The sequence below is a fragment of the Pygocentrus nattereri genome, chromosome 2 (assembly GCF_015220715.1).
Source record: "Pygocentrus nattereri isolate fPygNat1 chromosome 2, fPygNat1.pri, whole genome shotgun sequence".
NCBI classification, from domain to species: domain Eukaryota; kingdom Metazoa; phylum Chordata; class Actinopteri; order Characiformes; family Serrasalmidae; genus Pygocentrus; species Pygocentrus nattereri.
In genome coordinates this window covers 55,175,796-55,193,820 of record NC_051212.1, presented here as the reverse complement: position 1 = coordinate 55,193,820, position 18,025 = coordinate 55,175,796, and the positions used below count along the sequence as shown (strand labels likewise).

Sequence of the window (18,025 nt, the reverse complement as noted above, 5' to 3'; positions counted from 1 at the left end):
CGGAGAGATGAAGAGCTGGATAGAGGAGGTGAAGGAGACGCTTCGGAGAAAGAGAGAGGAGGAAACTCTCAGAAAGGAGACGTGAGAGGCGGTGAATGAGATTCAGGACTGATTTGAGACGTTTCCAGGAAAAATCAAATACACACAGCTTCCCTCATTAGCCCACACGCCGTCGACCAGCCAGGACGTGCTTGGCTTCTCAGCTTTAGCGCTGCAGCCTAGAGTATAGGATGCACTGAGCGCTTTTACATGCTCTGAATAATCTGATGACTGCAGAAGATCAGATTGTGTCAGTAACTGGTTCAGTGTGTTTACACTTAATAATCTGATAACTGCAGTAAATCAGACTGTGTCAGTAACTGGTTCAGTGTGTTTACACTGAATAATCTGATAACTGCAGAAAATCAGACTGTGTCAGTAACTGGTTCAGCGTGTTTACACTTAATAATCTGATAACTGCAGAAAATCAGATTGTGTCAGTAACAGGTTCAGTGTGTTTACACTTAATAATCTGATAACTGCAGAGAATCAGATTGTGTCAGTAACTGGTTCAGTGTGTTTACACTTAATAATCTGATAACTGCAGAAAATCAGACTGGGTCAGTAACTGGTTCAGTGTGTTTACACTTAATAATCTGATAACTGCAGAAAATCAGATTGTGTCAGTAACTGGTTCAGTGTGTTTACACTTAATAATCTGATAACTACAGAAAATCAGATTGTGTCAGTAACTGGTTCAGTGTGTTTATACTTAATAATCTGATAACTGCAGAGAATCAGACTGGGTCAGTAACTGGTTCAGTGTGTTTACACTTAATAATCTGATAACTGCAGAGAATCAGACTGGGTCAGTAACTGGTTCAGTGTGTTTACACTTAATAATCTGATAACTGCAGAAAATCAGATTGTATCAGTAACTGGTTCAGCGTGTTTACACTTAATAATCTGATAACTGCAGAAAATCAGACTGTGTCAGTAACTGGTTCAGCATGTTTACACTTAATAATCTGATAACTGCAGAAAATCAGATTGTGTCAGTAACTGGTTCAGCGTGTTTACACTTAATAATCTGATAACTGCAGAAAATCAGACTGTGTCAGTAACTGGTTCAGCGTGTTTACACTTAATAATCTGATAACTGCAGAGAATCAGATTGTGTCAGTAACTGGTTCAGCGTGTTTACACTTAATAATCTGATAACTGCAGAAAATCAGACTGTGTCAGTAACTGGTTCAGTGTGTTTATACTTAATAATCTGATAACTGCAGTAAATCAGACGGTGTCAGTAACTGGTTCAGCGTGTTTACACTTAATAATCTGATAACTGCAGAAAATCAGATTGTGTCAGTAACTGGTTCAGTGTGTTTACACTTAATAATCTGATAACTGCAGAAAATCAGATTGTGTCAGTAACTGGTTCAGTGTGTTTACACTTAATAATCTGATAAATGCAGAAAATCAGACTGTGTCAGTAACTGGTTCAGTGTGTTTACCCTTAATAATCTGATAACTGCAGAAAATCAGACTGTGTCAGTAACTGGTTCAGTGTGTTTATACTTAATAATCTGATAACTGCAGAAAATCAGATTGTGTCAGTAACTGGTTCAGCGTGTTTACACTTAATAATCTGATAACTGCAGAAAATCAGATTGTGTCAGTAACTGGTTCAGTGTGTTTACACTTAATAATCTGATAACTACAGAAAATCAGATTGTGTCAGTAACTGGTTCAGTGTGTTTATACTTAATAATCTGATAACTGCAGAGAATCAGACTGGGTCAGTAACTGGTTCAGTGTGTTTACACTTAATAATCTGATAACTGCAGAAAATCAGACTGTGTCAGTAACTGGTTCAGCATGTTTACACTTAATAATCTGATAACTGCAGAAAATCAGATTGTGTCAGTAACTGGTTCAGCGTGTTTACACTTAATAATCTGATAACTGCAGAAAATCAGACTGTGTCAGTAACTGGTTCAGCATGTTTACACTTAATAATCTGATAACTGCAGAGAATCAGATTGTGTCAGTAACTGGTTCAGCATGTTTACACTTAATAATCTGATAACTGCAGAAAATCAGACTGTGTCAGTAACTGGTTCAGTGTGTTTATACTTAATAATCTGATAACTGCAGTAAATCAGACGGTGTCAGTAACTGGTTCAGCGTGTTTACACTTAATAATCTGATAACTGCAGAAAATCAGATTGTGTCAGTAACTGGTTCAGTGTGTTTACACTTAATAATCTGATAACTACAGAAAATCAGATTGTGTCAGTAACTGGTTCAGTGTGTTTATACTTAATAATCTGATAACTGCAGAGAATCAGACTGGGTCAGTAACTGGTTCAGTGTGTTTACACTTAATAATCTGATAACTGCAGAGAATCAGACTGGGTCAGTAACTGGTTCAGTGTGTTTACACTTAATAATCTGATAACTGCAGAAAATCAGATTGTATCAGTAACTGGTTCAGCGTGTTTACACTTAATAATCTGATAACTGCAGAAAATCAGACTGTGTCAGTAACTGGTTCAGCATGTTTACACTTAATAATCTGATAACTGCAGAAAATCAGATTGTGTCAGTAACTGGTTCAGTGTGTTTACCCTTAATAATCTGATAACTGCAGAAAATCAGACTGTGTCAGTAACTGGTTCAGTGTGTTTATACTTAATAATCTGATAACTGCAGAAAATCAGATTGTGTCAGTAACTGGTTCAGTGTGTTTACACTTAATAATCTGATAACTACAGAAAATCAGATTGGGTCAGTAACTGGTTCAGTGTGTTTACACTTAATAATCTGATAACTACAGAAAATCAGACTGTGTCAGTAACTGGTTCAGTGTGTTTATACTTAATAATCTGATAACTGCAGAAAATCAGACTGGGTCAGTAACTGGTTCAGTGTGTTTACACTTAATAATCTGATAACTGCAGAAAATCAGACTGTGTCAGTAACTGGTTCAGTGTGTTTACACTTAATAATCTGATAACTGCAGTAAATCAGATTGTGTCAGTAACTGGTTCAGTGTGTTTACACTTAATAATCTGATAACTACAGAAAATCAGATTGTGTCAGTAACTGGTTCAGTGTGTTTATACTTAATAATCTGATAACTGCAGAGAATCAGACTGGGTCAGTAACTGGTTCAGTGTGTTTACACTTAATAATCTGATAACTGCAGAAAATCAGACTGTGTCAGTAACTGGTTCAGCATGTTTACACTTAATAATCTGATAACTGCAGAAAATCAGATTGTGTCAGTAACTGGTTCAGCGTGTTTACACTTAATAATCTGATAACTGCAGAAAATCAGACTGTGTCAGTAACTGGTTCAGCATGTTTACACTTAATAATCTGATAACTGCAGAGAATCAGATTGTGTCAGTAACTGGTTCAGCATGTTTACACTTAATAATCTGATAACTGCAGAAAATCAGATTGTGTCAGTAACTGGTTCAGTGTGTTTACACTTAATAATCTGATAACTGCAGAAAATCAGATTGTGTCAGTAACTGGTTCAGTGTGTTTACACTTAATAATCTGATAAATGCAGAAAATCAGACTGTGTCAGTAACTGGTTCAGTGTGTTTACCCTTAATAATCTGATAACTGCAGAAAATCAGATTGGGTCAGTAACTGGTTCAGTGTGTTTACACTTAATAATCTGATAACTACAGAAAATCAGACTGTGTCAGTAACTGGTTCAGTGTGTTTATACTTAATAATCTGATAACTACAGAAAATCAGACTGTGTCAGTAACCGATCGGATTATTGAGCGCATGTAAACACACTCACTGAGCCAGATGGATGAAATGGGACGGTACCAGTGCTACACCAAGCACTATGTGGCAGCGTAAATAAAAGTTATTCAAGTCCCTGTAGTGGTGTTTAGCGCACTGGTGTCCTTTTAACACTGCAGTATTTTAAAAATCCTTTCCGTTTCCTTCTCCTTGAAGCCTGTGCATTGCGTGTTCTGAAGCTATCAATTGCCTGTCGCCGTGTTGTAATACTCTCATTAGCATATTTTAGTTTACCGGTGCATGATTGGTTCAACTTATTATCCACGTACAAACCTAAACTGGTACGTAACGCCCCGCCAATCACTTTCTTATGTATGTACTGAAAAGGCCTGTGATTCAAATGGAAAAATAGGAGGTATGTGACGCAAATATCAGTCTATATAATCATAATGAAGTTTTGTGTTTTCGAGTGCAGGTGGTCTTTAGGAACAGTAAAATCATAAAAACAAAGTAAGTAAAATGTCAACCTGGCGCTGGCTTACTTACATGAAAGCTTGAAGTATTGGGTTGTTTGCTATAATGCATTGCTCAATTCTTCTGCGGCTAGCACAGTGCTAATGGGTGGGGTATAAGCTTTCATTACTTGTTAGCTACGTTAGCCTCAGTGCTTAAATTAAAGAGACTTCAGACACCAATCACGTCCTGTCTGGATCAGCTGCATCTGGTGACGGAGGTAAATTGTATAAATTTGAATTTGAACTACTGCCTTAAATCACGTCCTGCTCCGAGAAGCCACAGTGACCGCGGGATAATGAGGCTGTAGAGTGGTGGACATGGAGAGGGCCTCCACGGCTCTGACAGGACAGACTTCGGGCTTGCTGGTGTGTGAGCCGGGTAATGAGAGGCACTATGGGTTATCAGAAACCCATTAATCGGCATGGGACATGTGCCGCCGTCCTCATTCGTCCCAGGGCGTTTGCTATTTTCACCCACAGTAACGGGATCACTGAGAAGAATTGCAATGCGATGGTCATCTCAGTCCAGCCGGACCAGAGCGAACGTTCGGGCGAATCTCCTGCTGTAATCAGCGCGCGGCTGAAAAAGCCTCTCTCGCTGTCACTTCATTGACGTGACACTTTGCAACGTTCCCCACTGCAGCCGAGCGAATAAATGCCATTTTATAATGTCTTGATGTATTTCCCGCTCAGAAGTCGCTGGCAGCATCCCTGATCAGCTTCCCAAGATTGAGGCCCAATTTCGATCTGTGAATAAAAGATGGACAATAAGTAATGGGCTTCACTGGACTTGGTATCATCCCTTAACATGATATGGTCCTTGATACATGTAGCAACACTGCCTGAAGATTTAACATATACGCTGCCGGGTGTGGTGAAAATTCTACTAAAACTAGTGGCTGTTATGTGATTCCCGCTCGCTGGAGAGTGATTGGAGTCGTTAGCTTGAATGTTGGGAATATGTTTCAATGGAAATGTGTTTACAAAACAAGAAATGCACTTTCATCTTCAGAGGTAAACAAGAAAGTCAGTGCCTTCCTTTGTTGTGTTTAACCTCTCACATAGCCAGGGCCCAAAGTTTTATTACACACACCTATAACCTATTAGCTCAGGGGGTTTGCACTGAAGTCCCTGCTTTAGTATGGAATACGCCTGAGGTTTTAATGGGTTAACTGCTGTTTGTTTACTGTGTGGGCTGTACAGGACAGTTTGACGTGAAGAAAGCTGCAGTTGACCGTTTTGTCTTTGTGAAGAGGTGAATTGTTTTTCACAGCAGGAGGTTCCGCCCCTCCCCTTTCGGCTCTCATTGCTCACTAGCAGCTCAACATTTCACAACAGAGTCCGAGTTCTGAGTTATGGGGAAAAATTTTAATTGATTTTGTTAAACGAAGATATCTGGGGCTCCCGAGTGGAGCAACCGTCTAAGCATTGGCCGTGTCATCAGGAGACCGCAAAAAACGCTGCCTTGTCAAGTAAAATGATCTTAAATCTAGTCAATAAAGCGAATATTCCTCCTGGTGAGAGTGCTGTGGAAATGATTTTCGCTTAGAAAACTAGAATTTAGCTTTTCCATATGACTGTGTATGTGAGCTTTCACATAACCATTGGGAATCCCTGTGGTGTCAATCAACTGTGCCTGCTAGCCTAGCCAATCTATAGGCTGATTAACACAACCAGGCTAGCTACAGTGCTGTGAAAAAATATTGGCCTCCTCACCAATTTCCTTTATTTTTGCGTATTTGCCACATTTGAAAGTTTCAGATCATCAAACTCCTTAAATTATTAGACAAAGATAACCCAAGTAAACACAAACTGCTGTTTTTAAACGATGATTCAACCTATTGAAGGAAGTTTCACTGTCCACAGTCTAGCACCTACCTGTCTGGCAATGTGAAGCGGGCTAGAAGGTCTCAAAAAGCGGCACGTGATACCACGTTCTAATGAGTTTCAAATCCCGATGCAAAACATCGTTGAAATCTACCTAGAAACGGCTCCATTGCTAAGGCTCTGGAACGCCAGTGAACCACAGTGAGAGCCATTATCCACAAACGGCAACTCTAGGTCCTGTTACATCTGACATAAATCGAACACCACGTTCCTCCATAAGAGCATCATACCAACAGTGAAACATGGTGGTGGTAGTGTGATGGTCTGGGGCTGCTTTGCTTCTGCAGGACCTGGATGACTTGCCGTTATTGATGGAACCATGAATTCTGCTCTCTATCAGAAAATCTTCAAGGTGAAAGCCACCCATCGGTTGGTGAACTAAAGCTCAAGGGCAATTGGGTTAAACAGCAGGTCAATGAACAGAAGCAGACAAGCAAGTCCACCTCTGAATGGCTCAAAAGAAACAAAAGTAAGGTTTTGGAGCCAAAGTCCTGACTTAAAGCCTTCTGAGATGCTGTGGCAAGACCTAAAATGGGCAGTTCATGCTCGAAAACCCTCCAGCGTGGCTGAAATCAAACAACTCTGGGACCCAATTCCTCCACACCGATGTAGAAGACTCGTCACAAATTACTGCAAGCATTTGTTTGCAGTTGTTATTTCCAAGGGTGGCACAACCAGTTATTAGGTTTAAGGCGGGTAGTTAACTTTTTCACATGGGCAGCATAGGGTCACAATAAATCTTTATCTAGTAGACATTTAAAGTGTTCACTCGTGTCTATATCCTGTATTAAAACTAGTTGGATGATCCGAAACGTTTAAATGTGACACGTGTAAAAATAGACTAAATACTTTTTCACAGCTCTGTCTCTGCCTTGAATCCACCCCAAAGCACTCGTAGTTTTTCAGACGTTCCTTCCACCTCCAAGCCGCATCATCAGAAGGCATTTGTAGTCTTTAAGCTGGAAAATCGGACTCGAGAGACGACGGCAGTGTTTCTCTAAGTTATTCAGTTTGAAAATACAGGGGACATAATAGCTCAAATCAGAGGCTTTGAACCCTGAAGGACCGCGTAGACTTTATTATGCCGATAACACACAGCAGACGATGCTGTTCGATACTAAAGAGAACCGAAATAATGAAAGACGGTCACAAATCACGTCCTTCATTTTTTCTTTCGGGCCCGAGGTTAATTTGACAGTTTGAGGTCCTTCACAGCTGCCTCTGAAAGAGTTATGGATCTAATTTACGACAAAGGGGAACATAATTGGCTGTCGCAAGGGCAGATTAGATCATAACTGAGTGCTCTGAATGGCTGGGTCAGCAGAAGATACTGCAAAGCTCAGCAGAGGCCTAAAGCTAACAGGACACTTAGACCTAATTATACAGTGTAATGTAATGGAATAATCACCTGCAGTCCTTCTGTAGCAAAGACACAAGCATAATTGCTGTTAAAATTCATTTACAGAGTAATTTACTAACTGTCTCTCTAACACCATCGGGACCAGTCTCAGCATTGCTGCTCCATCGTAAACTTTAAAGCTGGCCATGAATTTGAAGATAGCGCTGGAACCTGAGCTCGTGCACTTCAGAGTGATGCTTGTAGCAGATATGCTGTAATATTGTATTACAAATTTCTCATGCAAGTCTTTTTTAAATAAATTATATAATTTTTTTTATTATTAATTACCTGATAGTAGCCTTCGCTAAGAGCTGATGCAGCTCAAATGATTTAAGGCTCTGCTGAAAGTTACTGGGCCTCATTTACCAATGTCTTTTTCAAGATCAAGGTGTGTTCTTGAGAAAGGTCCTAAGACAAAGTCTATGTCAGACTGTTCTCACCTTTGTGCTCTTGAGTATGTGTACATTCTGTTCTTAACTAAGAACAAATCCCACATAAGACAACATATGTTTTAAATAAAGCTGAAGTCAGCTCCTTAAGCACAAGTTTCTCGTTTGAATTTTCCTGCTCCACCTTAAATGTTGTAGTGTTTTCATTCTGGTGCCTCAGGCTAATCGTCGGCTTATTGTTCCAATTTTCCTGTTCCACCTTAAATGGTGCAGCATTCTGGAGCCTGTAACTGTGGTAGAGATCTGCACTCTCACAGGATTCCCGCTGGATCCCCGGGACCACCACAATATCTTGCAGTGCCGGACTAATTTTCAGTGCTGTGTGTGGGAGCGGGCGGGAAACCAGCCCCTTGCAGGTGGGAGTGGGACAAAGCACGCATAAAACAGAACAGCCTAAATAAAACAGAACAATCACTAAATCATATATATAAACAATAGAAAATGATGACAGTAAAACAGTTCAAATGAATGAAGTCATTCTAAAGCGCTGTGAAGCAGCCGATCACCTGAACAACACACAGATTTTCGTAGCTCACAGAGGTGGCGGTCACAGTCCGACGGTCACAGCTGCCCAGCAAAACACCTAAAATAACCACTCTGTGGTTCAATTCCTGCTTTGTGTTTAAATGGTGAATAAATGGAGCTTGGTGAAGTTACATTGAGCCCGATGACCACGACTGACCTATTATTTCAGCAGAGAATACTGTTTGTGAGTCGACTGTGTCAGATGTTGGAGGTCATTTCACCTTGACTTGAATGTGCAGGCGGGAGCGGGACTAAACGTTTCGAGATGGAAATGGGTTGTGGGAGGGATCACTTAGTAGTTTCCTTACCATCTGATGATGTATCATTGTCCTTTTATGGTTTGGTACAGTAAATATATCACATATTGTCCCTGTAATTTATTCAGCATTAGTCCTTGGTAAGGTCAAATATAATTAATTATCTAGACGTTCTTCCTTCTGTCTTGATGTTTATGATCAGCGTTTTTGTGTGGAATCGGCACTTAGAATCTTCTCCATCGATTCGCATCACCTGGAATCAGAATCGACTCCATTATTTCTGGAAACAGAAATACACTAATAACAGAACTGAACACTCGAGTACCCCTGCACACCCCATTCACTGTGTAATGAGTGTAGGGAAGAGCTTTGGTTTGCATTGAACCGTCCAGTCTCGTTTGAGTGTGGTGGTCCATAAATAGGCCTTCATTCCTGTTCATGCACTCCTGCACATGGACGGTGGGTGTGTATTGTAATTACAGCAATTAGAAAAAACATGATATTGCTTCTCTACATCCGTCTGAGGTTAAAAATGTGGGAAAAGTGATGCCAGAGGGCAGAGGGCAGTGAAGGCTCTGAATGGATGGAGTAGGCAGATGTCTTAAAGTGGCTTTGCGGCTTGTTATCCACACATGAAAGTAAAAGGCCTGTTTGTGTGCAAGGAGCAAAGAGGGACAGAGTGTGGAGTTGACAGCTATCGGCTCCCCACTCTCTCTCTCTCTCTCTCTCTCTCTCTTTCTCTGTGCATTTCGTGAGTAAACTGCTGATGCGTCGGCAGGATGGTTGATGCTGTAGCTGAACCGTGCCTGGTAAAGACCTGGAGGTTGAAATACAATAGCCTAGATGGTCTTCTCAGCAAAAGATAACAGTGTATCTCGAAGGTTGGGGTGTATTTTAAAATTTTCATCAGGTCTTGTTGAGGAGAAGGAGATTTGATTTATTCAGTTTTTTTCCCACTTCTGTGCTTTTGTGTTGCAGGATGGAACCCCTTGCAACCTCTAGACCGTGTCTGCAAGTGAACGACTTCAACATATCTGAGGCTACAATCTCCTGACTCCCACCATGCCTGAGCATAATGTGATTGCTCTTTTTAATCAGCTTGACAGCAGCTGGAGCTCCGGCAGCCCTCGGTTGCCAGTGGACAGGAACGTGAAGCCATAAATCTGGGAACAGCCTGGAACGAACATCAAGCCCAGCAGCCACCTTTTAACGGAAGAGAAGCTGAGAAAATCTCCAACCACAGCCATGCCTGACCACGCCGCCCATTAGTTTTAAGATAATTTATACTCTGCTTATGAGTCTGTCTTACAATAGAACGTATGGATTTTGATGCCTAGCAACTCCCAAAATGGGAGCAGCACTGCCTGCAGCAATTTGGGTGAAGTACCTGGCCTAAGGGTGTAAAGGCACATTGGTTATATCTGAGGAACTGGTCTTCAGTCTAAGCACCAACCAAGAAAACCCCTACGAATCCTGGGATTCAGACTGGCAACTATCTGGTTGCTGGTTCAGTTACCTTTTCACATACCTTGAAACGTCTATGCTGCCACCGACACTGGACTCTAATAAAATCAAAAAACTGTAATCCCTGGACTGCGAGCATGCCCCATCTCAACGTTACCACTCTTTTCTCAAACATCTCCAATGGACCAGAATCAGGGAATCTGTACCGTCCATTTTCTGTCTTCAGCGTCCTGACGCTCACACTCCTAGCCATGCTTGTGGTGGCTACCTTTGTGTGGAACCTCCTGGTCCTGGTGACCATCCTGAGGGTCCGTACCTTCCATCGCGTCCCCCACAACCTGGTGGCCTCCATGGCCATCTCAGACGTGATGGTGGCCGGTCTGGTGATGCCACTGAGCCTGGTGCGGGAACTCTACGGCCGGCGCTGGATCCTGGGTCGGATCCTTTGCCAAGTTTGGATATCTTGCGACGTCCTCTGCTGCACGGCCAGCATCTGGAACGTGACTGCCATAGCCCTCGACCGGTACTGGTCCATCACGCGGCACCTGGAATACACGCTCAAGACCCGCAAAAGGATCTCCAATGTGATGATCGGACTAACCTGGCTCCTGTCCTCTGTCATCTCCCTCTCGCCACTTTTCGGCTGGGGAGAGACTTACTCTGAGGAAGCTCTGGCCTGCCAGGTGAGCCAGGAACCTTCCTACACCGTCTTCTCCACGTTTGGGGCCTTCTACCTGCCTCTATGCGTGGTACTCTTTGTTTATTGGAAGATCTACAAGGCTGCCAAGTTCCGCATCGGATCCCGCAAGACCAATACCATCATGCCCATGTCGGAGGTTATTGAGGTAAGCAAAACGTTTTTTTTTTTCAAACATCACATTAACATATTTTCTCTGGACCCCAAATGTAGTTGGTCAGTCAAAAATGGACAAAATACATATGTTACAACTAAAAACATTAGCAGCCATCTAGACGCCTGAATGTGGTCCATACCTTTATCCATTTTTGTAGATAACAGTATGTTATAAAGGATCAGAATCCATATAATGAAGTCTACTAGAGATTACTGACCAACTCCACATGGTTTGAACAAAGGTGCAATGGCATGCAGAAATGAGAGATTGATCTTTATACGTGCAAAGCTATCTAGAAAGCACTGACCAATAGAATGGGACGCTCTGGAGCAGCTGCACATGAGTGTAAGGTTACCATGCCCAATACCAAGCGTGGGCTAGAGGGTATGAAGCCCCCCACCATTGGGCTGTGGAGCAGTGCACATGTGTTCTCTGGAGTGATGGAGCTCCATCCAATGAGCTGTAATGCTCCAGAACTGACCAACCAACATCAGTACCTGACCTCACTAATGCTCAGTCAAATCCTCACAGCAATATTCCGACATCTAGAAGCCTTTCCAGAACAGTCGAGGCTGTTACTGCAGCACAGACTCACCATTAACACCTTCATTTCAGAAGAAACGCTTGTGTCTATTAACTTTTAGTGTAGGATATCTTATAGATTGAAGAGGGAACAAAGCTAGTTATGGCTTTTTGAGATCATTAGTGATTCTTTCAGGTTTGTCTTTGGGCTGAATCGCTCTCCTAATGAGGTTTCTGCACCTGAAAGTCCGTTTTTATCCACAACCAGAGTAAATTCTTGGAACAAGAATCAAGGTTGTATCCTCATACTTCACACGTCGCGGTTATACTTGTTGTCAGTTGGTCCAGAACACACTTCTCAATGATATGACATCCTCTGACTTCATGTCAGACAGGTTCTCCGCTGCTGTTCTCTTTGTTCCATCAGGCTTGCTCTCTGTTCTTGATCTTTGTCTGTCAGACTGACAGATGATTCTGAGGATTCTTTTTGGCGAAATGGCACTACAGGAATGTTTTTAGCTTTATAAATCCCACCAATGTTTCAAAATGTCTCCATAATTCAGTCCTTGAGGTGTAAACAGAGAGATTCGGAGGGTTTGGTGTGAAAGGGTTCAGACGTCTTTACAGTGGTGGTGATGGGAACCAAGCGTCGCCATGACTACAACACAGATATAGACACTTTATTTACCATCCAGAACCACCAGAGAACCTACACGAGTCTTCTGAGCTTATATGGAATGTTGATGATGGAAAATAGTGGAAAATCTGGAATAATGAGTTTTCTTTGGGGACTATTTTGCTGCACAGCGCCCTGCATGTCTCCCTCCACCATGAATGGAGTTTAAAAATGCTTTTCAGACGAAAACCTTACATCATATTTCATATCATAACTTACTGTGAGGTATTTTAAGAGAAGAGGCCTCAAACTCTAATTGGGGGAGGGGGGGTGGGTAGCCAGGTGGTCTTCTCCATGGGGGGCCGGATGGAAAAAAATGACAAAATATTTTTAAGAGTACTTTAAAAATTTTTAAAGTCTGAATTTTAACTACATAACAAACACTCATCTAAGCACATCATATTAGCAGTTCTTCTGTCACCTCACACCACAACAACTTCTACCACACACTTAGAAAAGATGGTTCTTCAAGGGTTCTTTAATAAAGATAATGGTACTATACAGAACCATACACACTCAAAGAACACTTTGAGCATACGGGATAATCAGAGGTCTTTCTAGTTCACTATGTAGTACCAAAAAAGGGTTCTTTGGCTTATAACAACAGTGGAGCCCTTATTTGGTGCGATATAGAACCCTTTTTCAAAAATATACATTCTATATAGAACCATCTACAGCACATTCTCCATCAATCTGAAGAACCATTTAATCATGCAGGGGGTTCTTTGAGTGTTCATGGCTCCATTATCTTCACTAAAGAACCCTTGAGGAACCATCTTTTTTAAGAACGTACATAAACTGGCACAAACATCATACATAATAAATAATAATAAACTGTTTTAAAAGCTGACGTCTGGTTCCTATCACCACCACTGAGAAGCTCTAGAAGAGAGCGTCTCACACCAAACCGCTCTGAATGACCACGTTTACACCTCAACCGTTTAATTAGGCCGAAATTCAGAAACGGGTTCTTTTAAAGCTGCGCTTGTTTGGGCTCCAGGCACTTTGTTAAAAGGAAACAGGAATTCAGGAAAGTGCGAGATGAAAGCCGAGCGAGGTGAAGGACGGGAGGAAAAGGATTTTCTTTCACACAGATCAAACCAGACAGAGTGGCCCTCTCAGCGGGCGGCACTAACTGTGGGTGGAACAGGCCGTTTTAATTGGACCATCTGATCTGGAGTGGCGCTGCACGCTCTGATACATTCCAATGCAAACTGTGGCTCATTTTGCTTTCATTAGTGACTGCCGGCCAGTTTTGGTCATAAATCATCACGAAATGATTCAGCATGCGGAACGCTAAACATCCACACGCGCCAAGTGAGGCCTTGTGAAAGACAAATGTATTTGAAAGGTTGATGTTTACATTTTAAACATTACAGTGGCGTTTTAGGGCCACTGTTAATAAAAATAGTAAATAAAGAATAAAGAAGAAAGTGAAAGAGGATAAAGTCTGAAAAGTCTGACTATTTTAAGAATAAAGTCATAATATTTCAAGAAAGTCAGAATATTTAGAGAAAAAGAGTCTGAATATTTTAAGAATAAAGTTGTAATATTTCAAGAAAGAAAGTTGGAATATTTTGAGAATAAAGTCTGAATATTTAGAGAAAAAAAGTCTGAATATTTTAAGAATAAAGTTGTAATATTTCAAGAAAGAAAGTTGGAATATTTTGAGAATAAAGTCTGAATATTTTAAGAATAAAGTTGTAATATTTCAAGAAAGAAAGTCGGAATATTTTGAGAATAAAGTCTGAATATTTTAAGAATAAAGTTGTAATATTTCAAGAAAGAAAGTTGGAATATTTTGAGAATAAAGTCTGAATATTTTAAGAATAAAGTTGTAATATTTCAAGAAAGAAAGTCGGAATATTTTGAGAATAAAGTCTGAATATTTTAAGAATAAAGTTGTAATATTTCAAGAAAGAAAGTCGGAATATTTTGAGAATAAAGTCTGAATATTTTAAGAATAAAGTTGTAATATTTCAAGAAAGAAAGTCGGAATATTTTGAGAATAAAGTCTGAATATTTTAAGAATAAAGTTGTAATATTTCAAGAAAGAAAGTCGGAATATTTTGAGAATAAAGTCAGAATATTTAGAGAAAAAAAAGTCTGAATATTTTAAGAATAAAGTTGTAATATTTCAAGAAAGAAAGTTGGAATATTTTAACTGAGTGTTTCTTTATGGGTTAAATCGATATGAAAGTGTAGCTCCACCAACTCAACGCCCCTCATTTAACACATTTATCACTTTGCAAAACATGAAATGTGCATATTTTATACAATATATTAGGAGTAACTTAAGTTATGTATGCAGAATTGTTATTTAAGTAATGCATTGTTTATGGTTGTAAGTGCTTTTCTGTTCTCACTTGTCGCCCAGAGTGGAGAAACTTCAGTACAGATACACGGAAAAATACTTAAGTACAGAAACTAATTACATTTACTGAGTTACTTAGTTACTGTCCAGCACTGTGAGAAACACATTTATTCCAGTTTATTTCCTTACAGTATCATTTAAATGCCTATCCTTAAAAATATACCTAAAATAAAGTATGTTTCAGTGTATTTTCATAAAATACATGTGACATATAAACAGCACTAGCAGTGTTCTCTTTATGCTGCACTTCCACATGGATGCACTTAAGTATGCTTCTTTGCAGTGCAGGCAGGTTCAGTGTGAAGCGCTGATGCTCGAACAGCCCTCAGCCGAGTGTTTCTCCTCAGTTCGTCGAGGTGTTCAGTGCTGGATTTCGGTGGGAGAAACAAGAGCATAAATAATTGTTGCCTTTGTTTGGTCTCTGTTGATTTGGCAGCGAAATCCATAACTCAGCATTGTGCTGAAAGCAGTGGTCCTGCCAAGCCCTCCAAATCAACAAAGCCAATTTGTAGGATTCTGTAATCACACAAAATATTATTGACTGATATTTACTGAGGAGCACAAATTTAGCATCTGGCTCTAGTTTTGTGGCTGATCTACCTGCTGTGTAACCCCCGTCTGGGGTCCAGGAACTCACCCACACACGAAGTTCAACATTTCTGTATATATTTCTCTATTTTTGTGATGATCCAGCTCAGGAATCCAGTTCAAACCCTTCCTGAATCCGTAGAGCCGCCCTTTCCATTCCATCTCATCACGAGATCCTACGACACTCACATCCGGAGTTATGAGCCTGTGAAGAGGGGCTGAGATACACGTCATCTGCCTCTCACCACGTGGAGCTGCTGGATTCGTGTGTCCGTCTACATTCTGTGTGAAACTGACCGACGGACACTCAGCAGATCACTAAGGACTGACCGTCACGCCGGAAACCCTTCATTCTTCATTCAGTCCACATCGGAGACTCGTGTGAAACGGTGTCAGAGAGTTTCCAGCTGCTGAAGCTGCCCTTTTTGAAAACGTTTCTGTGGGTCAAGGGGATCAAACCAGCGACCTTCCTGGTCACAGGGCAGGTTCCCTAACCTCCAGCCCACGACTCATATTCATGTTCATGGTTCTATACAGAACCATTTACTTTATTTATTTATTTATTTATTGACTTTATTTATTTAGTTATGATGTCAAGCTTGCAACAACAGAAGAACCCTTTTGTTTGTTCTCCATCGATATGAAGAACTAATTCACCATGCAAAGCACGCAAATGGTTGTTTGAGTGTTTATGGTTCCATATAGAACCATTGACTTTATTAGTAAAATCAGTGGTTCTTTATAGAACCATAAACACTCAAAGAACCATTTGTGTGCTTAAATGGTTTTTGCATGGTGAATGGTTTCTTCCTATTATGGAGAATGTGTCGTATATGGTTCCATATAGAAGCTTTTTGAAAATGCTTCTATGTAGCACCAAAAAGTGTTCTGCTAATTTTACGATGTCAAGCTTGCAACCCTTCTTGGCACCAAATCGGACCATATAAGACACATTCTTAATAATCTAAAGAACAATTTCACCATGCCAAGCATGCAAGTGGTGTTTGTGCTTGTGTTTCAATATAGAACCATTGTGTTTACTAAAGAAACCTTGAAGAACCTTCTGTTTTGAATGTAGAACTGTGTTCAAGCCAAACTCGGGAGAGTATGTGCTCTGCACCAGGGCTAAAATATATCTATATATATATATAATATATATATAAGGAAACGCTACAAATAAAAAACGTGAGCTAAAGAATAGATGAGCTGATGGACGATCTGGATGATCTAGAGCTTATTCAACATTCGTTTAAACGCTGCTACAAGAACATAGCGAGCGTTTGAAAGACTGTGCTGCTGCCTGATGAGTTCCTCACACTGGGAGGACCAAACATCCATCTGTGGGCTTCATTGGGCTCGACTAACAGGCCGCAGAGCCACAAAGACCCATGCGGTTCTAGAATGGAATCAATCATCTGATAACTTTTCAATTCCAGCATCAATGACACTTTCCATTATGTTGGGCCGCATTATCGAAGAATCCGTGTTATTCACAGCCAAACGTTCATATACACGGAAAACGGGCAGGGAAGGGAAACAGTGTGATTTCATCTGGATTAGCTTGTAGGACGTATGACGTTTATTACAGCTTTGGATTCAGCGACAGAACCGATGTTCTAAGGAGGCTCGATGGACGACAATGAACAGACGAATCAGTTTATTATGAGCAGTTAATGGATGTGCAACATTACGTAAACCTGCAGACACTGAGGATTAAAATTAAAGTCAGACAGACTCTGATAAAATTACATAATCGACGTCTGGATTCTGACAGGAGACTCTGAAAGCTATAACTCTGATATTTCTGAAATTAGACAATACTTATAACTCACTTAAACGAAAGGAGAAGTGCAGATTCCAAACTATGAATCCAGACCACATTTCTGTTTGTAGGAGTAGAAGAAAAGACATTCATTATGGTTTGTATTTGATGAAAAGTGATTGTTATGCATCCAGTCTTGTTTTCTGTACATAATTTTGTCATTTTTTGACACCAAGTAAAAAGAAAATGTCAAAAGTACCCAGTCAAGTCTTGGGTCTCTGAGGAGTAAATCCAAGTTGAGTCAGCTTGAGTTAAGCATGAGTCCAAGCTGAGTCATGAGTTTTAAAAGCAGAGTCGAGTATGAATCTCTGAGTTGTGCGTCAAGCTTCGAGTCTTTGAGGTTTTAAGTCAGAGTCAAGTCTTGGAAGAGTGAGTCTAAGTCAAGTCATGAGTCAGTTATGTATGAGTCCAAGTCATGAGCCAGTGTCAACTGAGCATGAGTTGAGTCTCTGTGGTTTCAAGTCCGAGTCATCTTGCATCTTTAATCTCATAAGTGTGAGTTCAAGGAGCAGTGGGCAGCCCTGTCCACGGCACCCGGGGAGCAGTTGGGGGTTAGGTGTCTTGCTCAAGGACACCTCAGTCACGGACTGTCGGTGCTTGGGATCGAACCGGCAACCTTCTGGTCACAGGGCCAGATCCCTAACCTCCAGCCCACGACTGCCCTGAGCGTGAGCTCAACTTGAGTTGTGAGACACTTAAGTGCGAGTCGGAGTTGAGTCTCGAGTCTCTGAGGTTTCAAGTCCGAGTCGTTTTGAGTCTTTGAGATTTCAAGTCATAGTGGCGTCTTTAGTCTCAGAAGTGTGAGTTCAAGTGGAGTCGTGCGTCAGTTAAGCATGAGTTCAAGTTGAGTCATGAGTCAGTTAAGTGCCAGTCCATGTTGCGAGTCAGTTAAATGTGAGCTCAGCTTGAGCTGTGAGTCACTTAAGTGCGAGTCTTGAGTCTC

General features: G+C 40.9%; 1 protein-coding gene across 2 annotated transcripts in view; it reads left to right on the top strand.

Annotated features, from left to right (window-relative positions):
* htr5ab (5-hydroxytryptamine (serotonin) receptor 5A, genome duplicate b) overlaps positions 1-18,025 on the top strand; it is a 56,207-nt gene that overhangs the window by 11,381 nt on the left and 26,801 nt on the right. For both annotated transcript variants that reach the window (XM_037546332.1, XM_017685025.2), the window contains exon 2: positions 9,761-11,091. In XM_037546332.1, the coding sequence (XP_037402229.1) occupies positions 10,384-11,091 (708 nt within the window). In that variant the 5' untranslated portion in view covers positions 9,761-10,383. The remainder of the gene's footprint in view (positions 1-9,760; positions 11,092-18,025) is intronic.